The sequence below is a fragment of the Talaromyces amestolkiae genome, assembly GCF_001896365.1.
Source record: "Talaromyces amestolkiae strain CIB chromosome Unknown scaffold1.1, whole genome shotgun sequence".
NCBI lineage: Eukaryota > Fungi > Ascomycota > Eurotiomycetes > Eurotiales > Trichocomaceae > Talaromyces > Talaromyces amestolkiae.
In genome coordinates, this window is record NW_024468037.1 from 833,731 (window position 1) to 857,443 (window position 23,713).

General features: G+C 48.0%; 6 protein-coding genes across 6 annotated transcripts; 3 read left to right on the forward strand and 3 right to left on the reverse strand.

Annotated features, from left to right (window-relative positions):
- Window positions 1-1,305: 1,305 nt before the first annotated feature.
- Window positions 1,306-2,902, forward strand: BHQ10_000277 (uncharacterized protein; the record flags this gene model as incomplete). The annotated part of the gene is made up of 6 exons (XM_040874951.1): window positions 1,306-1,576; window positions 1,633-1,706; window positions 1,762-1,846; window positions 1,909-2,115; window positions 2,165-2,429; window positions 2,473-2,902. 6 exons carry the CDS (start codon window positions 1,306-1,308, stop codon window positions 2,900-2,902), a joined length of 1,332 nt encoding a protein of 443 aa, XP_040728782.1.
- A 3,183-nt stretch (window positions 2,903-6,085) lies between these two features.
- BHQ10_000278 (uncharacterized protein) lies at window positions 6,086-7,667 on the forward strand (the record flags this gene model as incomplete). Its single annotated transcript, XM_040874962.1, has 4 exons — window positions 6,086-6,624; window positions 6,673-7,023; window positions 7,073-7,478; window positions 7,530-7,667. The coding sequence occupies 4 exons, from the start codon at window positions 6,086-6,088 to the stop codon at window positions 7,665-7,667; spliced, it is 1,434 nt and encodes a 477-aa protein (XP_040728783.1).
- Window positions 7,668-8,092: 425 nt separating this feature from the next.
- Window positions 8,093-12,553, reverse strand: BHQ10_000279 (uncharacterized protein; the record flags this gene model as incomplete). The annotated part of the gene is made up of 2 exons (XM_040874973.1): window positions 8,093-9,350; window positions 11,694-12,553. The coding sequence occupies 2 exons, from the start codon at window positions 12,551-12,553 to the stop codon at window positions 8,093-8,095; spliced, it is 2,118 nt and encodes a 705-aa protein (XP_040728784.1).
- Window positions 12,554-13,231: 678 nt separating this feature from the next.
- Window positions 13,232-17,190, forward strand: BHQ10_000280 (uncharacterized protein; the record flags this gene model as incomplete). The annotated part of the gene is made up of 5 exons (XM_040874985.1): window positions 13,232-14,498; window positions 14,553-14,846; window positions 14,898-15,351; window positions 15,808-16,762; window positions 16,837-17,190. 5 exons carry the CDS (start codon window positions 13,232-13,234, stop codon window positions 17,188-17,190), a joined length of 3,324 nt encoding a protein of 1,107 aa, XP_040728785.1.
- Window positions 17,191-17,947: 757 nt separating this feature from the next.
- BHQ10_000281 (uncharacterized protein) lies at window positions 17,948-19,790 on the reverse strand (the record flags this gene model as incomplete). Its single annotated transcript, XM_040874996.1, has 3 exons — window positions 17,948-18,485; window positions 18,538-18,606; window positions 18,667-19,790. The coding sequence occupies 3 exons, from the start codon at window positions 19,788-19,790 to the stop codon at window positions 17,948-17,950; spliced, it is 1,731 nt and encodes a 576-aa protein (XP_040728786.1).
- Window positions 19,791-21,910: 2,120 nt separating this feature from the next.
- BHQ10_000282 (uncharacterized protein) lies at window positions 21,911-23,703 on the reverse strand (the record flags this gene model as incomplete). Its single annotated transcript, XM_040875007.1, has 3 exons — window positions 21,911-22,815; window positions 22,872-23,135; window positions 23,301-23,703. The coding sequence occupies 3 exons, from the start codon at window positions 23,701-23,703 to the stop codon at window positions 21,911-21,913; spliced, it is 1,572 nt and encodes a 523-aa protein (XP_040728787.1).
- Between the last annotated feature and the right edge of the window lie 10 nt (window positions 23,704-23,713).

The window sequence follows — 23,713 nt, forward strand, 5'->3', positions numbered from 1 at the left end:
GACAGCGTCGAGAATGGAAGCGCCGGAGGTGACGGTGCGTAAGCTTCCTTGAGGTCCGAATAATAGGAGTAGTATGGCTGAAGAAACAGCCACACTGGTTACAGCCTCTGTACTTGTGCCGTACTGTACTGGTGTAAGATGAAATTTGTGTATTCCTGTAATTAGCAATACAGTAATCAAGCCTATTCCAGTAGTCATTTGTAATTTTGGCGTCTTCCACCCTATCACGTCACTTTTTCGCCTGAGCCTCAGTTTGACATCGGTTCAAGACATGTACAAATGGCGCTTGTGAATACGGTATAGGCCATGCTAGAATAATTGTGATTACCTCAATAATATTAATATGACCCTTTGCGTACCATCAATTACATAGCAATACACGTTGTGAGCAGAGATTGCAGTATTACAGAGCTAGTACAACAAAGGCCGGCGCTAAGCATTTTCGTCATTGTCTGTCCGGCTGCAGCACTGCGTTCACAACACGCGACTGGCATCTTTCCCACACTTTTCTTTCTCCCCAGATACGCTCAACAGATACATCTTGAACACATCCCTTTTCTTCACATTCTGCAATCGTGTTTCCATCCTGTGGTGTGTTGCTCCCAGTCCAGCCCTGTTCGTCAGCTCACGACACGCACCCAGAGAAAAAAAACAGCCCGCTACCCTACCCCCACATTCATCATACTCACCCTCTGATCGAGTTTGCTGGCGCTAAGATTGCTCAAATCAGTGACATACTACGTACTCTCCCCTTCTCATTCTCGTCCCTTCGTCCATATCCCACGCCACCCCATTCACCTCCGGGCCTCGTCCTTACGACTTTTACTTTCTCCTCTTTCCGAGGTGTATACGATCGAAACGTCCGCTACATAATATCCTAGTCGTTCGATCGGGACCCGCGAGTCATTATGGGTCAGACCTTATCAGAACCTATTACAGACAAGGTGAGATTATTCCTGGGGATGGTTTTTGCTTTTTGCTTTCTTATCGCTGCGAATTTCTTCTACACCACGCCTCATCGCATCTGGCTACTGCACACTTTCGAGCCCTGGCTACAAGTGATGACGGTCAACTGGGTGCGGGGCAAATCCGTCAAGAGGAAGTTTCGTTTAAGCGACCAGCTCCTATATCACTGCAGACGTCAACACCATTTCTCCTTACTGTCTACCTTTACTGTCTCGATGTTATTTGCATGGCAGGATCGACGCATAATTTGAATTTCGAGACAATGTGCTGACAACTCGTTTACGGTACCAGACGTCTGCCGAAGGCCAAGATGACTGCGTTATATACGGAGTATCAGCCATGCAAGGCTGGAGAATCACAATGGAGGATGCGCACGCGGCAATTCTCGATTTGCAAGCCAAGTATATAACTAAATCCACCGAATCCACCTCTCCCGATCAGCGACTGTCATTCTTCGGTGTTTACGACGGACACGGCGGAGACAAGGTGGCTCTTTTCGCAGGAGAAAAGGTGCACCAAATTGTTGCGAAACAAGAAGCGTTTTCCAAGGGCAATATCGAGCAGGCGCTCAAAGACGGATTTCTAGCCACCGATCGCGCTATTCTTGATGGTTCGTGGACCGCAATTGATACTGCACATTGCCCAAATGCTTATTGAAATTTGTAGATCCTAGATACGAAGAGGAAGTTTCGGGATGTACGGCATCGGTCGGAGTGATTTCCCGCGATAAGATCTGGGTGGTGAGTTACTATTTGATCATGATCACGATGTGAGCAGGGACTGATTATTGCGCAGGCGAACGCTGGCGATTCTCGAACTGTGTTGGGTGTCAAGGGACGAGCAAAGCCTCTGTCTTTTGATCACAAGCCCCAGAATGAAGGTGAATATATTGCATCCCTGAATTGCATTCAATTTTGTGGCTAAAAATTATCCAATTCTCAGGCGAAAAAGCCCGTATCAGTGCTGCGGGAGGCTTCGTCGACTTCGGACGTGTCAATGGCAACCTTGCTCTCTCGCGAGCTATCGGCGATTTCGAATTCAAGAAGAGCGCCGAGCTGTCCCCTGAACAGCAGATAGTCACCGCATACCCCGATGTCACAACGCATGAAATTACGGAAGACGATGAGTTTTTGGTGATTGCGTGTGATGGTTCGTAGACCCAAGGCTCACTTTTTGCCCGCTGTACTGACTTCCATAGGTATCTGGGATTGTCAGTCTTCTCAGGCAGTGGTAGAGTTTGTCCGACGAGGAATTGCGGCCAAGCAAGATCTTTACCGTATCTGCGAAAACATGATGGACAACTGCCTATCTTCCAACAGTGAGACCGGAGGCGTCGGCTGCGACAACATGACCATGATCATCGTCGGCCTTCTTCATGGGAAGACGAAAGAAGAATGGTATAACACTATCGCAGAGAGGGTTGCCAAAGGCGACGGACCTGTTGCTCCTCCCGAATATGGCAAGTTTGATGACAAGTCCAGCGACCCAACAAGCTGCTAACTCCAGAGTTACAGCTGAATTCCGCGGTCCCGGTGTCCGTCCCGGTGCTCGCCACCAATTTGACGATAGTCCTGACGACTACGACCTAGACACAGATAATACCCGACGGGGATTTGGTGTCAAATCGGGACGCATTATATTACTTGGAGACGGAACTGAGGTGCACGCGGATCAAGACGATGAAGAATTGTTTGACGCTACAGAAGAGGACAAGGGTGATCAGAATCAGGTACGGGCTAGCACTGCTAATGCCGGGCATGACACCGGCCGAAGCTTTCGTGAAGATACTCCTGGACCCGAGCTTACCCTCAGAAACGCTATTCAGAGTTCCGAGACTGGGCAACAAGTTTCTGCCTCACCAGCAGCCATCAACGCGGATACCTCGCCGGAAAAGACTGAAGAAAGCCAAGCTACCAGCAAACCGAGTGATTCTTAGCATACGTCCGGTATATAGAGAGGTTCTACTTTGATTACTATTTACTGCTACGAATGCCGAGACAATGATGATGATAACGAACGCCGGAATACCATAAATTTTCCGACCTTCCTACCGATTTACCTTTCCGTCGCCCCCATCCTCTATTCAGCTTAAATTTTCCAATTCATTTCTCCGTCCCATACTATCTCCCAGAGAGCGCCATGCTACGATTGTCCTCTTTTGTCGTGTTCTTTTACTCTGTCCTTATCGTGCGATTCTATATCCTGTTGAGCATTTGTTATCTACCATATGATCACAATGGTTCGCGCCTTCGAAGGAGAGAGAGAAACAGACGAGGGCTAAGTGGAGAAATCTCTGGCCAGTATTGATATTCCGCTTTTCCCCATCTTCATGTCTTGGTATGTGCTGGAAAAGGGATGGCAGCAACACAAAGTCGGAGGAAGAAAGAACAGCAGACGGTTAGGGTTCTCAAACAAGGAGTTTTTTCTTTCTTTCCTTCTGTATACATTACGGCGTAACAGGGTAACTTTCTAATAAGCTTCAAAGTTTGAGTCTTTGTTTGGTGTTGGGATCGTATTGCTTTTCTACTGACATTTCTAGATTTCTATCCCGAATATTGTATGGTCTGGTTTCTCCATCATTACAGCAAAAATACAGTCTTGGACTTTTTCCAGTCGAGAATTGGTCAATGTCACGTAACAATCTCCATGTCATGACTGACTTTCTACTGCCCGTATATGATACCAGCCTCCAACTGCCCTGTTTTTACCCTCTTGCTGATCCACTTCAGCGGAGAGTTTGGATGTTTCTGCTGCCGTATCCTTCAACCACTGATCAAAGACCATTCGTATCTAGTTCCCCTCCGAGTCTTTCATTCCGTCATCATTTTCGGATTTCGTTGGTGCAAAAACTCGTCATCCATGTATCGTACAATCAGACTTGGTCGTTTTGAATTTTCTCAGTATCTTGTTCCATACGTTTACTTAGCAAATCGCTACTTCAAGTGTTTTGTGATCCAAACCCACATCTAGATCTATTGATCGTCCTGTACATTACATACACTGTGCCCTGCGGTACAGCCCAATTAACCGTTTCAGGCTATATAATTTTCTCCCAATCTTAAGAAATTACATACATTCCTTGACTATTTAGCTGATTTAATACCTAGTAGATTAGGCTTGCCGCTCGCCTTCATCAATAGCCAGCTGAGATAACGGAGGTGATTCTGGCCCAATAGCATGTACTAACTTCGAGACCATTTAAATTGTTGGTTAAGCCTATACACGGAAGATGGCTATTGGGCGGGTTATATGACAATTAAAACACTCCGGGGTTTATGGACAGGGTTCAGGGATTTCCCCACCCTTCAACGGTGAATGTGCTCATACCATACCATGTAAGCCTGCCCCCAAGATTATATTGCCTGAGAATCTAGTCAACAGCAACAACTTTCTACATGCAAATGGCAGTGGTTGAGGATGTCTTCTAAGGCACGCCCACGTGTTCCGCACTTCTTCGCACTCGTTCAACTGATGTTGCGGATAGGAGCTTTTGGCACAGCCGTCGCTGAACTGGGTATTCTTGCCAAGTTGGCAAGCAAGTACAGTTATGCCAACAACCATCAAGGAAAGACCTTTGGCGGTGCTATTGCTGCGGTTTTAGACCTCCCCCATCTTGGAATATTCAAAAGCGCTGATAGAAGGAAAATCAGAGTGTTATTGCAGCCTTTGTCCACCTTTTCGAATCTATCCCTTTGGCTGATCCCAAGCACAAGTTTAAGCGCCCAGCAACGTGCGCCGTCGGCCTTGCAGATCTGGTCGTCCTTGGAGTCGGACTCCATTCGATATTTGAGATCGCGCTCAGTGATATGAATCTTGACGATGCGCCTCCCGGAACAATGGCTCCATGGGCCAATTTACAGCATATGGCACTCGGGCTGGTGATTGCGATCGTGTGAGCGCTTCCACTTGGCGGATACTTGCAGGGCTAAAGTCTTATTGATGACAATTCTACCGCTCAAACTGCTGCTGCTCTATTACTAGATGGTGTTGGTGTTTGCCGGCAAGTCAAAACATCTAGCAAAGAATCTCGTTCTGCTGTGATGGCGCGGCTGCCTTCCTCTGAGCAGCGGTTATAGAGATCTTCTAGGTAGAGACGCTCAAGGCGGATAAAAAGTATCTGGCTTAGAAGTCGTCCTGAACTTGATGTTATATACAACGTGACAAAATGGTTTCCAAGTCTGTGGGAGATATTATATAAGAGACAAGAAAAAGGGAGCTTAGTATAAAACATGCCGACAATGACATACTGACCAGTATAGCTAACCTAGCATTGATATACAGCAATCAAGGACAATGAAAAGAAGTAAATTAACTATATCAACGAGTCTTGTCAAATTTATCGACTGCAAAAGAGAAGAAGTAGATGCTCAAATATTTCCATTTATGGGTTAGTGTAGGGGTTGAGAGGCTCTATACTGTAAATAGGCTAGCGCCACAACATTATCTTCATGGAAGAGTAGATATAGTAAACATAGTGAACACCATCATTCCGACTTGACTCAAGAGTGAGTAAGTCTTCATTTTGCATTGACTGGAAATCGGTCAAGAGGCTGTAGACATCCAAAGCAATCTCGCTGGGTAATGATTAAGTTCGGATCCGCCAACCGCAAAGAAGCAATCCCAAAGCAAGACCGATGTATAAACCACGAAGGACATACTGATCAAACACATGAACACTTGCTCAAAATTTCAAAAGCAGAGTTATGTTTCTATGTAGAAGAACGATGTAAAGCCAAACACGTGCGGGCGGAACTGGACGGGATGCACAGCGAAGAGACGCGACACGAAAGAGCCCCCTAATATTGTTCCCCATAATTCCAACGTTAATTTCTGACCTGACGACAGTTTTATCTTTCTTGATTCCATTCAATTGCTGATTTCTGTTTCTTCATCTGTTCATCTTCTATTGTTAATCTGGAGTAATTGTGCCAGTTGCTCATGTGGGGAGTGACGTCCTCCATCTCGAACGTTTATTTAATTCGCACTTAATTCGCGCTTTTCCCGGTTTTGCTGCCATCGACGTCAGCCTCAACCCAACTACAACAACACTTGCTCTCAGCCTCCATTTTCCAGTCACTCCAGTGTCATCAACAAACGCCACAACCACAACTGAAGAATCATGTCTTCGCCTTCCTCGAGTGCCGGAAAGCGCAAGCGGAGTGCTTCGACCGCTCACAATAACACAATCCCAAATACTCTCAAGCCCGCCGAACTCCTACAACCATCGTCTCGCGACGCATCCGGCGAAGAAGGCGACGACTCAACTGCACCGACCGACGAGCGACCACTGTCACGACACAAAAAAAATCCATCACTCTCAATTGATCCCAACCATGCCCACCCGTCAAAGCGCGCCAGAACCCGCTCTGGTGCTACCGCTGCCGACGCACAACACACAACAAGCAACGGCGACTCCGCCGCGGTGAACAATGAAGACCCCGGCGAGCCATCCGAAACGACAGAAGCAAGTGCCGATATCGAGACGAAATCAAAGCGGAAATCAATTGCTGCCAATGGCGATGTGGACAAGGACGAATTCTTGCAACCTCCGCTTCGCGCGGGGCTTCAAGATCCAGTGGGCTATCACACGAATCCCCCTCCGACCGGTCGGGCTGTCCGAGTATATGCCGATGGTGTATTCGACTTATTTCACTTGGGGTAGGCCAATTCCTCTTAACGAAGAAACAAAGAAACTAACATATGTAGGCACATGCGACAACTCGAACAAGCTAAAAAAGCCTTCCCAGAAGTCTACCTCATTGTCGGTGTAACCGGCGACGAAGAAACCCACAAACGCAAAGGTCTGACCGTACTGTCTGGAGCGGAGCGAGCAGAGACCCTCCGACACTGCAAATGGGTCGACGAGGTCATCCCCAATTGTCCATGGATCGTGACGCCGGAGTTTTTGGAGGAACACCGCATTGATTATGTTGCGCACGACGACTTGCCGTATCAGGCGGATGAGGGAGATGATATTTATGCACCTATCAAGGAACAGGGCAAGTTCTTGGTTACGCAACGGACGGAGGGTGTTAGTACCACTGGGATCATCACAAAGTAAGTCATTCAAGGTACGGAAGAGGAAAGTCTGAAACTAATTGGTCAGGATTGTCCGGGACTACGACAAATACATAGCCCGCCAGTTCAAGCGAGGTGCATCCCGACAAGAACTCAACGTCTCCTGGCTCAAAAAGAACGAACTCGAAATCAAACGCCACGTCGTCGAGCTGCGTGAAAGTATCCGCAACAACTGGAACATGACCGGTCAAGAATTGAGCAAGGAATTCCGTCAGTTCTGGGGCAACAGTCGCTCCAACAGCCCCTCGCGCGGCAGTATTAAGAACGGTTTGGACATGCACAGCCCTCGTTCGAGTTTCAGTATCTCTAAGACACATTTGTCGCGCGGGTTGGAGAGTCCTACCGGTCGTCCTGAGAGTCCGGGGCCTGCAGGTCGAAATGAGGATTTTGCGACGGGGTATAGTTTGGGATTGATTGGTGGTGTTAGAGCTTGGGTTTGTCCACCCCCTTTTCTTCTATTGAAAACGTCAACTGATTTGGAATAGATGTCCCGAACACGAACACCATATCTGAGCGGACCGACATCGCCCGTCGCGAGCGACGACGATAGGGACGCACCTTCATATCTCGAAAGCGGCGATGAACGACGTCGACCGAGCCTTTTGCGCGGCGACACTCTATGATGCCTTCGTGCAAAGGTCAGCCATTTGAACTTCGTTGACGGTATTAATAATCGATATTGCATTCATCATGTTTACTTTTTTAGTCTTCTATCTACTGAATTCTTGTCACAATATTCTGTTTTGTGGACACAAAATGAGTGGGTTGAGAGTGTCTCGAAGAAACATGGGAGACACGGGTTAATTCTTGGGCATTGAGGCGTGTTCGGATTCTTGCATAGATCGTTGCTGTTGCGTGCTGAGTTATAGATTGACATGAATGAAGTCTCAACTACATCTTTTTTTAATGATTCTGCCAGGAGCCATTGATGTAGGTCGGAATCTTTCGGTCTATATGCATATTCACTCGTAGACTAGTCTAAATGAAAAGTAACAAAAGGGTATCTATAAATCAGTACAATATTATCAAAAGTGGAACGACCTCTCGTCTACGCAGCCGTAATCATCAACTGCGGCCTCTGCACATTCCCCTCCAAAAGATATTCGTCCATCCCACACGACGCAGAAATATCCTTCAGAAACGACACCGGCACGGTACACCCAGTTGTCGTCGATGGCTCTCTCGGTAAACACATAACCTCCCTGAGACAATCTCTCAACACCACCGCCTCAGCGCCAATCTGTTCCACCAACGAGTTCCGAGCCGACGCATCACAGCGCGCAGAAACACATAGATCAAACTCCTTCAATCCTCGCACAGCCATTAGCGGCTGAAGCCATGGCTCAGCGACATCCAGGCTGATTTTCGTACTGTTTGCGCCTCCCTGCAACACACTACCCGGTGCACCCGGGACGGTGTTCATGGCATTCCCCATAAACCGACCCAGATCAAGATTGAGATGCAGCCCCTGCAGACCCTCGAGTGCCTGAACACGGGTCCAGAAGATTTTCCATAGATGGTCGTTGTGGGTATGCGAGTATATTGAGGATTTGTTGCTTCCAGTCTGAGAATAAGAGGATGAGTCGCCGGTCATGGGCTGCCAGATGGGTGTCCATTGCACAGTCAACCGTTTTATGCGCGCCAGATGCTCAGAAGAGATTGTCAGGGAAAAGGCGATAAAGGTGTGGAGATCGTCTACGTCAAAGGAGAGGGTTTGATAGGGTATATCTGCTGCTTCGAGGTAGATTGCGCGACATGTTCGAAGCAATGACAGAGATGAATTTGAGAGTTTGTCTGGTAGGGATTTGTGGGTGTGGGGGTAGAGATGGCTATCGCTTCTATTGCCAGCAGCAGCAGCAAAAGAGGAAGAACGCCATCGAGCCATCGTCTCAGGGCAGCACTGTCGATGACTCGGGATATCAGAGGCGGATTTGTGCTGAAAACAGCGCACGTGACGGATCTTGCCCTTGAGTTGCACCAAATGCACCGCTTCGTCGCCAAAGACGTATCCGTAAATCATGAGACGGATCTCGGGCGGCAGTCTTTGAAGTAAGGGGCAGTTTGATTGAGAGGAGATGCTGCATGCTAGAGGGTCGACTGGGGCAGAGTTGCTGCTGTCAACCAGGGGAGCGCAGATTTGCCGGGAGTGAATCATGTCGCGGACTGATTCTTGCCAGCGTCGACCGGTGGAATAGTAGTGCCATATGGAGTAGGGATCGCGGAGGATCCAGGCGTCAAAGTGTCTCATTTTGTATTCAATATGGTAGATATAGTGGTAGAGGAGATCAACTCGAAGTATAGAACCGCTAGTTAGATCAACCAGTAGCCCTAATAGAAGTACAGAACGAGATATCACAACAATAGCTGCCTCACTTGACAAGATCAGCAAACTAAAAACGAGAAATCGCACCGGGGATCCAATCCCTTATATACAATCAAAAGACTCAGAGGATCAATAAAAATATTAAAATGCAAGCAGCAGAAAAGATGATATCATTGGCGCAGACCGCCAGGGGAATTGATTTCCGCTTTTGGAGGCGGTGATTGGCTGAGTCGCGACACAGTGTCGGGATGTTTCGGTAAGCATATTCAAGTAAGACTCTTTACCAGAGGGAGGCTTTCGAAGGAATACAATACTGTGCCTTCTCTGATCTGTTCTTCTCTGTCATGAGTCTGTGTAGAACCTCGAGTACTCCGTGATAGCTCATCTCATCCATCAGTCGTTCGAACCTTCGAACGAACAAACATCTCGAAACCGACAACTTTAATATCCGGAGTACTCTGCTCCAGATCATCTCCATATTCTCCATCCTCATCTGCAACCTTCATCCAGCGCTAGAGAATGTCCATCAGCTTGGTGGGTCATCTCATCTTAGGGATTTGCAGGGCAAGACCGTATCGACGACATCGCACATGAGAAGCACTCCTTCCCGAGTACTACTTAACTAGTACTAAAAGTATTGCGCGATTTCTCGTTTCTTTTTCAGCGTGCATCGTGCTCAGACAACTTATGTACTTGAACGGAAGTGGCTTTATGCAATGCAGACTGGCACGGCGATCTAATTTACTACGTATTTGCGTGTTGTTTCATATGTTCTCGCAGGACTGTCCTCCGCGGTGTTGCATGCCACACATATCGTTAACCCTAGCCTGAGATGAGATCCACCGTTCACACACTCTGAAAGTCCATGTACACCAACATTCCCTCCAGGGTCCTTCTAAATCTGATGATCAGGCTCAGGATCTTGAAAGCAGATATAGGATGTGTCGTCAACCCCGCATCTATTTACATGTACCCATACTCCGCAATATTGATGATCGTCAGCCGAACCGAGCAGTATGGAGATTATGGAGTTCATGTGCCTATGGAGTAACGAATACAGCAGGAAATGGTATATACAATCATGGCATTCATTCATAGTAGCAATCGTAAATCATATTGGAGCAATAATATTTATTTCTAAACCTCATATTACAAGACTCTAGGGATTTTCTTGGTATGGTGAACTACCGCCCCTCTTTATTTGCAGCAGGCTCTGGTGCAGCTATAGCAAAGAGAGTTAGAAGTCTCTATAATGTAGCATGTTAGTAAATTCTTACTATATTCCTATCTAAGGAACTGTCTTTCCAGACTTTTGTCGGACTTAGAATGGTCTATGCCAGAACCTAGCAAGCTGGGTATCAATAGAGTTCTTCTAGTTCACTACTCCCGGGGTCACTACTTAATATCTACTATGTAGTATGAAATCCTCTAATTTACCTTTAGGTGTCGCCGCAACAGGAAATCGGGCCACGTCCACATCGCTAATGATAATTAAGCGCCCAGCGTAGGTCGAACGGCCAAATCAAATATGGGCCAGCTTCACATTAGGTACTTCATAGTAGGTAAATCTGCTCCGTTCCCGCATATACAAGCCACTTCGGCTCCGTTCTACAATCAAGTGACGGTCATACCAGTGGCAAGCAAGTCAGCAACAACACGGATTTTAACTCGGATATGAAGGTTTACACAATTTATCCCTACTATCATCTATCACCATGATAGGATACGGAGAACTATATATTTATTGGTCTAAGAATTTACGAAAACGCGTAAAACTCCTGGCGGATTAGGGATACGGCGGACTGTCAAGATTCGGGACCTCGATTCTGTTTTGGAAGAGATCTGCCCTGGCCCTAATCAAAGCATCGGATAGGACTGGAGATAAAGCTCTGGTGGACGGATGAAGCCATCATCAGATAGTTAGGCCACCTGCTTGTGAGCAGGAAAACTTAGCATTAGACAAGGGTTAAAGTGGACTAAATATAGAAGAGTAGAAACTTTGCTGAAATTTTTAAAAAGTAACTCTGATTAGTTTACAATAAACCAACACTTCAGGGCATTAGCATCTCTTACTAGAAAGACTTCTGTCCAGCTTGGTATAGGAAAAAGGCGCTCATAGGTTCTGTATTTAACACGGATATAAGGCACCATCGGTTGGTGGTGCTTCTTATTCCAAAAGTCAAGCTTGGGTCGAGTTGATGTCGAAGATAGATCTCTTATCTGGAAAGGTCACTACCTCCGTAATAGCCTCCTGACCCAGCTAAATAAGAGGAGACACCTTCCTATTACATGACCGAAAGTTAACGGTAGTCCGTATCTAACCCACGTGGAAGGTTGCCAGACTGTGGTCTTCGGCACTGCCACCGCACCGCTACGCCCACTAGTTAAGGATTGGTTTTCCCCCAACTCCCAGGTAAACGCCCGGATAGCCTCCAGAACAATATCCACCGTCTCCTCCGGTTGGCTTAAGAATGGTGAATGGCTTGTCTGTAGCTCTCTGTGTTCGACACTACCACCCATCTCTCTTGCCATACCCACCTGTATTCGCTGCACCAACACAGGTAGACCCCGGTCTTCGATGGTTCCAATATACCAGGTAGGCAAGTCCTTCCAACCAGCATACGCGTGTTCACCGCCCTCGAACAATGACTTGAGACTTTGGCCCGTCAGCTGCGAAACCCAGAATTCCGCCTCTTCTGCTGGCACATCATGATAAAAGAGTTCCCGGGGAGATGTAACAAGCTCTGCATAGCCAGTTACATTATCAATCCTGAAGAAAGGCAGTGGATGGCCGAAGAGTGGATCCATAAAGGAGAGGCCCGTCAGGGTGAAGCCAGAGGCTATAAGAATGAGGCCGATAACATAACCCGTAGTCTGTGATCGTTGGCTTGAAATTGTGCCTGGTGGCTGCGTGAATCCTCTGATGGCGCTGTTGCCGACCATACCACCATAGGAGTGCGCAATGACAACTACATTATGCCCGTGGTTTGTTTCTTGGGATACGGCTTTGCGGGCAGCATCGATGTCGTCTTTAAAGGTTGCTGTTGGGCTTCCTGTTGTTGAAGGGAGGGTTATCGAGATACATTTCAATCCATGCTGCGCTTGGAGGAGTTGGATGACCTTGTCGTAGCACGTAGGTCTATGCCAGGCGCCGGGTATAAACACGAGCGTCGGGGAATTGGACATTGCACCGTGTGACTGGATTTTAATGGAAACGAAGATCTGGCGTTTTATTTCTCTCGAGGCTTCTCCTGAACCGGTGCAGAGTGCAGTCAAGTTCTTGTGATGTTGAAAGGGAGGGAATAGATGACCGAATTAAAGCCACAAGGTGATCTGCGGAGCCGAGCTCATCGGAACCGACAGACCCTGAATCCATGGATATTTCACCTGCCAAAGCCCACTTTCTGAAGTGTCAATATGAGCTCAATTGTGGGGCTTCCTTGGACACGCGAATCGTCGTCCTCTGATATTGTTTGGTTTCAACGATCAAAGTGAAGTTGAGTTTAGGGCAAAGTACCAGAGGAGGGCTTAGGAATGGCTGGCCGAGAGAGTTGCAACTCCTTGTTGCCATAATGCTCCTCTACCTCCTAATCCTGCTATATGAGCCTACTTAAAAAAAAAAGTAGATGCAACAGCTATATTTTACAAATGCTTGAGCAACCTCAATAATTTTGTTTAGGTCGTTATTCAAACATCTTGAAACCCCTTCGGATACGTAGTTCTGTCCATGGGGTGGTGGGTCCCATAATCAGGTGATCATTATCAACGGGACGTTCGTCAGGATGATCTTTCTCTTAATTCAACCTCATCAGTCAGGGTCGGAGATGTCTGCACTCTCTGTCAGTGATCAGGATTGGTGATACAATGTCGCAACGCCGCCAATACTCCAGCTGTGACTCCTGCCGTCGCTCTAAGCGACGCTGCTTTTTCTCGGGTCCCAGCGAGGGAGATATGTGCACCAATTGCCGGCGACTGGGCCATGCATGTACCTTTGAGTTTGCCAAATCCCGGCGAGCCATGAGAGAGCGGCTGAGGCGGAGCCAATCCCATTCTCACCTGTCGATTAACAGGAATGCCTTGCCGGAAATCGCAGACGATGGACTCTCCATCGGTTCCAAGAGCCAGATTGAGGCTGGCCCCCTGACGTTCCCAGATACCCTGGTCCCGTGGGTTACTTTTGACGAGGGCCATAGTAATGAGGTAAACTCCCATGATAACGTGGGCTTAGATCTAATAGATCTCTTTATGTCGGATACTGTCCCTCCAGCCCAGGCGCTAAGCGAGGCCCAATTGTCACTCTACAACAGGCCGCTCAACAGAGGGCGCTCAATTACGCCAATTCTCCCTGGCAGTTCACCGAGTAGCCCCATTCGGCTGCTCAATTCCAAATTAGACGCAACGATTTTGGATGACCGGCTAGTGAGGATCCACAATGTCATTATCACAGGGTGTGCCTCGCGGTTTGCGGATTACAACTGTAATCTGTTCGCAACAGCATCGCGCTACCGAATTGAAGGTTGGGATGGAGCAAGCACGCAGGATCGCTCCCCCCAACCGGATCTGGGAGTGGCACCGACGGGTGTAGCCTGCACATTAACAGCAATAGGCGCCGTTCGGTTTCTTGATCATTTTGGTGGGCTCTACGGCAACCAACTGAGCCCAGCCGCACGAAAGCAGTCTGATGCTGCGCTGAAAGCTGTCCTTCGCACCTTTTCGCTCCAGTGGCTCTCTACGTCCGAAGGTATGCCGGGCCCTAATTCTATACGTGACGCATCTAGAAATGCGTTCTACGATTCTTGGTTTGAGGCGCGAGAATTCCTCAGAGATGTACAGTCTGTCCGGTCGTTCAGGATAGTGTATGCTATTTTGCTTTTCGAAGGTATTGCCACGCCGACCGAAGCTTCGGCCGGGTCACCGCACGAGTTTTTGGACATCGGTCTCCAAACGCTAAGGTTGCTGGATGCGCTTGTGAAAAAATACTGCACTACATTAGGAGTACACTCCACGTATGGTATGCTATTGGAAACCAGCATGACCCTGGTGCGTTGGGGGGGATACATCCGTGATATCGGGGCGTCGCTCACAACATACCGTCAATGCACACTGCCGCCGGTTTCGTGTCATGGTAAAGGTAAGTTGGCTCCGCTCAACCAAGAGACCGAGCTGTGAAGCTGAGACTAAACAGAGCTCTTCACCATGGAGTCTGATTTTGACTGCCTAAAGCCTCAAAATTTCCCTTCTGACCTGGATGCCAGAATCCCAAGCATATGCCAAAAAGCAGTTGCTGAAGCCTTTTCTCTCTGGAGACAGATCGTCGAAGTCAAGAATTCCTTACATAGAGGTCTCCATTCTGCTTGCCTTGAGACTATCGCCTCGACCGTGGCGGCGGTCAGCAAGTTCAACCAGCTGTTTCGCCCTTTTATCAACCACTGCATTGACAACCTGGAGTGCCTTTCTATTCACTCCAGAGTATCCTCTGGTAAGTCTTGGAAGTTGCGAAAGCTTCGATCTACTAATGAACTCTTATTAGTTTCAATTGCCTTATTTTGGGAGTTGAGCGTCCTGATTCTGGACGAGTCGTTGGATTCTTGCACGAGGGAGAATGATCCTGTTCATGACCTCCCCATAATAAACATGCATGCGCACCGAGCGGAAGTGGTTTCTTCTGTTGCCAACACCGTAGAGCGTGTACTCTCATTACCAACTGAGCAGATCTTCAACCTTGAAAACGGTCTCGACGCCGAGGTTCCCATCCTTGCCTACCACATTACTCCGAGCTTGACGGCAACAGTCTTTCAAAAGACCATCGAGAGGTTGATTCACGCGGAGAATTTGGAATTGGAATCTTGTGCAACAAACTCACTCGGCATGGATCCTGTCCGGCAACGGCAAATCGACATTATCATGAAAGGTCTCAGCTCCCTGACTGTGACCGCCGGCGGGTCCGAGGCGGCCGCTGCGGTTTTACAGTCGATCATGTCCCGGTACGGGGATATTCTCTCTGAGTGTTGGACGTCCGATTTTAGCACTTAATTGGTACATTCTCCTCGATCCCAGTGGAGCCAGCACGGCGGAGCCGATCGGAACCGCCTTTCTAACAGAGGTAAAATAGCCTTTCACAGAGGACCCAGTAGAAAGTTCCTTGGGTATAACAAGCATTATTTGCGTGATCCTCACTCTGTTCAACCCGTACTCCGTCTTGATAACTCGTGTTTTGCGCACGTAGGACAGAAACAAGAAGCGTCCGTCGCTATGTTCTACACCGCTGCCATTTCGGCAGCATGCTCTCTTCTCTGGCTTTTCCTTTCGATTAGTTGGGTCCTACTCTTTCATCCACTAGCTGGGTTTTCCGGACCCAAGCTATGGATCGCCTTTCCCGTCTTTCGCTATATCTCTCTGGTCAGAGGACGGCTGGATGTTGACCTGAGAGCATTTCACAGAAAGTATGGGGAGGTCGTCCGCTTTGGTCCAGACGAAGTCTCCTTCATCACCTCTCAAGCATGGAAGGACATATACGCCCATGGCCACGGCGACCGGCAGCTTCCCAAAGTACTTCACTCAACAAGTAATCCATCTGACATCATCAGCGCCAACAATGCAGACCACCGCCGCTTCCGCTCGGCCTTGGCGCATGCCTTCTCCGACAAGGGCCTGCAGGCACAGGAACTGATCCTCCGCAGCTATATGGACAAGCTGATTCAGCGGTTGGGTGAGATTGCTGCATCGCCTAACCCTAAGGCTAACATGGTGAAATGGTACAACCTGACCACATTCGACATCATTGGGGACCTAGCCTTTGGAGAACCCTTCAGAGGTCTGGACTTGTCCGAATACCACTTCTGGGTGACGACAGTCTTCCAGGCCGTCCAGGGCATGGCCTTTGTCAAGCTGCATGACGCGTACCCGCTCGTTTTTCGCGTGTTATCACCCTTCCTGGGCTCGAAGTCTCTTATGGAGGCCCGCAAAAGACAGATCGAATACAGCAGCCTGGTGGTCCAGAAGCGCCTCCAGAGCGCCATCCATCGCCCCGGTGACTTTATTGACAGCATGTTGCGCCACCGCGGCGACAAGGAGAAGGAACTCACCGATAAGGAGATGGAAGCCAATGCCAATATTCTAATTATTGCCGGCAGCGAAACGACCGCAACGCTACTCTCCGGGGTCACATACTGGCTGCTGCGGACGCCCGATGCCCTCCGCAAGGTTACCCACGAAGTCCGCTCATCTATGACTTCCGAATCAAATATCACATTCCAGTCTACCCTTCACCTTCCCTACATGCTCGCCTGCCTTAACGAGGCCCTCCGAGTATACCCCCCTGCACCTGGGGGCCTCGAACGCATAACGCTTCCCCCTGACCCGGTTGAAATCTCAGGATACATGATCCCACCTGGAGTATGCCCCCATCCTTCTCCGCAACGCTCACGGTTATCAAGCAGACCAGACTCACAAATGCTTTTATGAAATAGACCAAAGTATCTGTCCACCAATCCGCGGCCTACCGTTCCCCTCTCAACTTCCACCGCCCCGATGAGTTTCTCCCCGAACGCTGGCTCTCACCCGCAAAGAAAGACCCCTCGTCGCCCTTCTACACCGACAACTGGGACGTACTACAGCCGTTCTCTGTTGGCCCGCGCAACTGCATCGGGCGGAACCTGGCGAACGCGGAGACGCGGATGATTCTGGCGCGCATTCTGTGGAATTTTGACCTGGAGCTTTGTGCCGAAAGTAGGGGGTGGGAACAACAGCGGTCTTTCCTGTTGTGGGAGAAAAAGCCGTTAATGTGTATTCTCAAGAGAAGGGAGGGGAGAGGGGGTTTGTAAGCTGCTGTTAGGTAAAGTGAGTAATGCCTAAGCGGTGCCATCGCTACGCGAATAGAGGTCCTAGAACGACCATTTCTGGTAGTTCTGGCACTTAAAGGTACATTTTAGGTCTAAAGATATTGTATAGAGGAGATCATTCACATTCGAAAAGCATCATACAAAGAATTAAGAATGTTGTCTTTTACTCCCTGCACCTCAGTTTTTATGCTATGGCCATCATCACCTTGACCAAAATATGATACGTTGATCAAAATCTTTGTCGTTTAAATCCTCAAACCTCCTCAGGTCATCCGGACACATCTTTCTCCATAACTCCCTTGCCATATCCAAATCTTCTTTCGCTTCGGTCAGTTTTCCAAGGCGTTCGAGTAACATCCCACGATTTCGGCGCGCGCGCGTGTGCTCCGTGATGAAGTACGGACGATCGCCCGCGGAGTATATCTTGATGGCCTGATCGAGTAATGCTCTGCTCGTCGTTAGGATTTTTTGTCGGTCAATTGGGGGGTTGCTTACAAGGCTGACTCGAAGATTTCAAGCCGCACATAATGAGAAGCTACTTTCACGCAGCCGTCAGCAGTACGGTGATGATTACTTCCCACCGTCGATTTGTACTACTGAAGGCAGCGTTGATGTAGCAGAAAGCTCTCGTCAAGTTGTCCTTGCGCTAGTTTTACATTACCATAGCCTAGAAGAAGCTTACCCGTCCTATACATTGTACATTAGCATGTATACTCAAGGAAATTTGAAAATATGGTCCTTACACGAATGAAATCTTGTCGTCGCGCCCATATTCCTTCTCTCGATCCGCCAGCGCCTGAGAGAAGATCTCATCCGCCTCACCTTCCCGACCCTGAGCCAAAGCTGCAAAGCCAAGGTTGATCAGGGGCATCGAGATACTTATTCGTGTTGCGCCGTCCAGGGCCTCGAAGGCCTCTTTGGAACTGAGAAAACAGCTTTCCGCTTCAATGCCATTGTTGTTCTGGAGGTAAGCATTACCGAGCTCATTCCAGGAGACCCCTAGCGTCTGGTCTGTACCGGGGGGCTTGTCATGATAAATATCTCGCACAAGCTGGTTGAATTTTTTCATATTCAGTAAAGCTCCCTCTGGATCATTAGTATGCAGAGCTCGAACCCCACGTTCATAAATTATGGTTCGGTAGAGTACGACCAGCTGTTTGTTTAGATTTTGTTTAGACGGATCTTCTTCATTCTCATCACCAAAGGCATCGCACATCGATTCTGCTAGATAGAGAAGAGGGATTGTGTCGTCAAAGCGACCCCACATGTTGGTGTTTCTTGGGATAAGTAAGTAAACGACGAAAATTTCTAGCTGTAGAAGAAACTTACGATGCAGTATCGATAAAGAGTTTTGGACCATCCAAGTGATGTTGTGTTAACTCTGTTGGCAGCTTGAACCTGGAGAATAAGCTTTGAAGTCTGAGGATGTGAGGAAAGAGTTCTTGACATCGAGCCCACCGATATATCTCATTCCCAAAGCTGAATTCCTCATATGGCCAAACAGCTGAGACAAAAGATAGCATGGAACTGATTGCTTTGCTGAACTCATCATCTGTCATTCTGGCCCTCACTGCGTCTTGTATAAGACGGTGTATGTTGAGCGTCTTCTTGTCCTTCTGGCGAACAATAAGGGATCTTTGGATTAGCTCTGTGCGAGCGTTCTGGTATTCCGCACTCGTTAATGGATAGCCGGACCATGTACCTGCAGCTGGGTTTTCTTCTAAGATGTACTCGGGAATACTATCTGGATCAAGAAGGGACATAGCTTGCAGCAGGGCCTGGCTGCCCTCTTCCAAGTGCTCTAACGCCCAGACCGAGGCAATTGTGTGTTCATAGCCTACACGAGCTTTCGAAGGTCCAAGCTTGAGGTTCAATAGTTCTGCATGAGAGCTTTCCTTTTGATACCTGAGCAGAAACTCAGAGAAAGTTAGGTCTTGGCGTGTAATTACGCCAGCCATTTGGACGATGGCCAAGGGAAGACCACCGAGAACTTCAGCTATCGCCGTAGCACTGGCCTGCTCTTCGCTGCTCAGCATTCTTCGATCCGTTAATTTGATGAGTAGCTTTTCTCCATCGCTGGTATCGAGTTGCGGCATACTTAATCCACGTTTGAGAGAATAGCCGTATGACTTCACCAGAGGGTCTCGACTTGTTATCAAGATCGAACCAGAGCCATATGCTGGCCAGTGCTCGTCAAGCATCTCAAGATCTTCCACATTATCGAATACTAATAGCCAAGTCGCCTCGTTGGATTGGGCGTTTTCGCGTTGCTTGTACGACTTAATAGGGTTTGCGAGCCATCCCAATACAGCATCTCGGGTCAAGATATGGTCCCTGGACTCTATAGATTCTGCCTCCACCAACCCCAGAGCAACTGCCGCTTGATCAAAGCTCCGTGCGAGTTTTACTGGCTCATCCGCAGATATCCAGATGATGGCATCAAATAGTAACGACTCGTTAGATCTATACACAAATTCAGCTGCGACCTGAGACTTTCCCATGCCCCCTGGACCGCAAAGTGCGAACATCCGTAGATGACTACCGATTTCCGGCTCTTCAGAGAAGGAAGAATCATCACTCATAGGCGATAAATATCGTTCGACTTGCTCCAAAACTTCCGCATGTCCAGTGAATATATGGTTCCGGCTCAAGGGCATTAAAAAGCAAGGCAACTTTGGGTCAACTTTATCAACAGAAAAGTCCGTGAGAGTAGGTAAATGTTGAATGCTACTAATTGTGGATCCTGCAGTTCCTTTGAGACCTGTAACGGCTGAGAGGTGTATGGGAGCCGAGGAGCTTGTGTCGGGCGACGTTATCTTTTCCTGTTCGAGAGATCCTAAGCTTGATTTGCTGCGGACCGTAGGTTCACCAAGCCTGATGGGCCCTACGTCTGCGAATGTAAGCAAAGAGATTCCCATGTAACACAATCAACCAACTTACACTCTTGAAACTTTCTTATAATTTCGGCATTAGCTTTCTTCGCAGCTGTCTCAACAAAAGAGATGATGGCGGTAGACTCGGTGCTACCAATCGCAATGCAGCATATATTTGCATGGTCTGATTTGGATGGGAGCATCTGTTCATTTTTTCTATTCATTTTGGCGAAGGCTTGATCGACAAGCTATTGTAATATTAACATTCAGCAAGGTAAAAGGCAGTGTTTTGAAGTACAACGAACCGTGACTTTATGACCAAAAAGTCCTCCAGTGCGAGTCTTCGCTGTCTCAAATACATTCAAGACTGAAATCTCGCCTATTACCCGTTCGAAGGTGAGACAGTCATTTGACAGACCAACAGATGCCTGTCGAGTCACAACGTGTTTCATCTTCGACTTCAGGAAGGTTTTGAAGATCAAAGAAATATTGGACCACACATCGGGATCATCTGACACTGAGTGAGGGCATGCGAGTAAAATGATCCCAGCGATGTTTCGGAGAAGGGGTCGAAATCGTTGAGGGTTGTTGTAGCTAATACACAAAGCCTACTAAGTCACCAAAGACTGCGCGGCCCGACAGCATTTTTGCTCACTTACCCGCTTCAAAATGATGCCACCTGTGCTGTGCGCGGCGAGAAATATCGGACGGTCATTCAGCTTTTGAGTCAATATTAGCGACAAAGTGAGAGGCGTAAAGATACCTACCTCATTCTCTTCTATGAAGCTTTCCAAGGCCCTAAGAAAACCGGCGCCAGCTGTCTCGACCGTTTCCCAAGAGAAACCCTGATCTTCTGTGACAAGCTCATTTGGAAAAGAGAAAATTCCAATGTCAGGAGCAGACTCTGCCCGCATAGATTTCGGCCAGATGTCTTTGTTTAGATCGCTCCATTCGCCTGGGGGAGATGTGCCTACACCTGGTATTGCCACAAACCTTTTCTTATCAGTGTTTTACTGTGACTAACGACCAGATCATTGAACCTACAAAGTTCGAACTCTAGGGCCACAATGTATTTGCGACAACTTTGTTGCTTTTGACATTTCCGCTTGGCCTTTTGAGTCCGTCAAGGCTAAGTACGGATTAATTGAGCTTCTCTAGCTCGACAAAGCTTCTCTCGGTCTTTTGGACGAGAGTCGATGTGAAAGATGTTGAAATGTGCTGTATTTGCTAGATCCGTTTGTTCAACAATCCGTAGATTGGGACAGAGGGCCTTGATCAAGAGGACCGAAACACTCCCCCACCCCCAGTGCTCTAAACCACCAGAAGGCAATAGCTCTAGAACCCTGTTCGTGCAGTCGCTGTTCGACCATTACCATGCTGGAAATAATTAAGCGCTCCATGTCAATGGTGGCTTTGTTACACGACGAGCATGGGTCCAAGCGCTAATTTGCGATACTGACTCTGATTGTGCTTGTGATTGGTCTTGGTATGCTAGCCAATTAAAGAGTTTGTACTACCCAGATAGTGTCTGCTGCGAGAGAAGTTCTGAATTGCTACTTATTGCTATCATCTGAGTAGCTGCGTTTCGCGACAGCCTCCAACAGCTTTATTCGAAGAGAAGTGGGAGCGGATTGAGTTCCGACTGTGTCTCCGCGTCTCTTATGATAATCCAGCAGATTTCGGATATAGAGTCATTAACCTCTGTGAAAGCCAATGAAGACCAGTTCCGTGCCTCAGGGCGACCAGGAACTGTCACGTTTGCCGAAGGAGAACGAGAGTCAGAAGAGTCTGAGAGAGAATTGACTCCCACTCATGAGATATATGACTTTTTACTTCACTTTCTCGGCTCCACGCCCGACGCTCTTGACTGTCAACCAAGCTCTCCCCAATTTGAGACGATCTAAAGAAAGGAATGAGATTGAGATTAGAAGCACGGGTACAGACACAGCGAACCAAATCCAGATCTGGCCAATTGTCTTCTCAAAGCTCACAATATCCATACTGAAAAACGAACAGGTAAACGATAGTGGGATGTAGAAGAACGCGATCAAGGTCAACTTTGCGACTGATTGTGCTTGTAGTATAGCTCTTTTAGACTCCGCCAGCATGACATTGCTCATGATGACATCCATTCCTTTCGAGCAGCGTTCGAGGATGACTTCTGCTCGCTCAACCAACTGCTCATAGTCCTTCAACAATGTGTCTTTGGCTCTATGTGCCTTTTGGTATTGGTGCGGATGGATTTTCTCAACGTGTGGCCACAAGGGACCACCTGAGCATTCAATGATCTTCACCGTCTTCCGGAGATGGGTCAAGTGCTTTTGAACAATTTCTTGACAATATAAAAGATTTGACAATGTTGGATTCTCTCTCCTCAGTGAATTGTGATTTGTGTCATCCTTAATCTTCGCTTCCATCAAGTTCATGAATTGGTTCTCTGAATATGCACAAAACTGGAAAAGATCAGTGATAGCATAGAACGGATCAAGAACCATTGTCTGCGTGTCCAGAGCCTCACCACTAGACTGTGCTAATAATCGGGCGCTTTGTGGAAACTTTTCTTGAAATCTGGTCGAAGCGGCAGATTTTGCCGGATTTGACTTCATCCAGATCTTAGGATTTTGCCGGATAGTTGGGGCGAAAATCGTCCAAGGTGAGGATGAACGACGATCTTCTGGTGTTATCCATGGCCCCTGTGGCCCATTCGAAAGATCGCTGCCGGCGTCGATAGCTACTAATACTGCAGTAAATCATTAGACTGGTAGAAAAGCTAACCGACTGGAGACGTACTTATCCAGCCTTCCCCGTATTTATGGATACATATAGACATTTCCTGCTCAATAACAAAATTCTTCTCATCTAGAACCGAAAATGATCTGACTATAGAGTCTCCAGCTTCAAGTCCGCTGCCTAACAGAAGATCATGCTCATATCTGTCCATGTCATTCTCCCCATCCAGCCTCAATGCGTCGACTCGCGCTTGGTCGCACCTGCCAGATCTCTGTTCTCTCGATCCTAGGGTGACGAATCGAAGCGTTATGATATTTTCCAGATCTGATAATAAAGTTGGAATTGAGTAGTAGTCCCTCCGACATTGAAATCGTAGATGCGTATTGAAGTATTGAGGGTCAGTTCGACAGAGAGCGCCAATTGTGCTGATCCATTGTGGAGAAGGGCACCCATGTAGAAAGAGAATTTGGCAGTTCATGGGTTTTTTACCCTCTTCTAGCTTTAGGGCACATCGCAGGGGATCAGAGTACACATCAAGACTGCGTCCCCCCTGTTTGTGGATGGTGTGCAAGGTCCCTTGGATGTTGCTCGATGGTCCGAAATTCTGTACCCCAGATTTCAGGTAGAGACCCAGATCCTCGAAGATGTTTCCCGGGTACAGCGTGTCTTGAATGGTCTCTTTAGAGTAAAATTTAATGGCTTCGACGTATTCTCGTGGTGAGACTCTATCCACTCTAGCACTGATGCCAACGGGGTGCAAAGTACCTAACCGTCTCTTGGCCGTCGTCGGTGGAACCGTCGACTGGGAAGATGGCTCAGACCTGTCGCTGAAGACTTGAATGACAGACGATAACCAACTACCACACGTCTCGCCCGGATAAACAGGTGACATTTTAATTCCA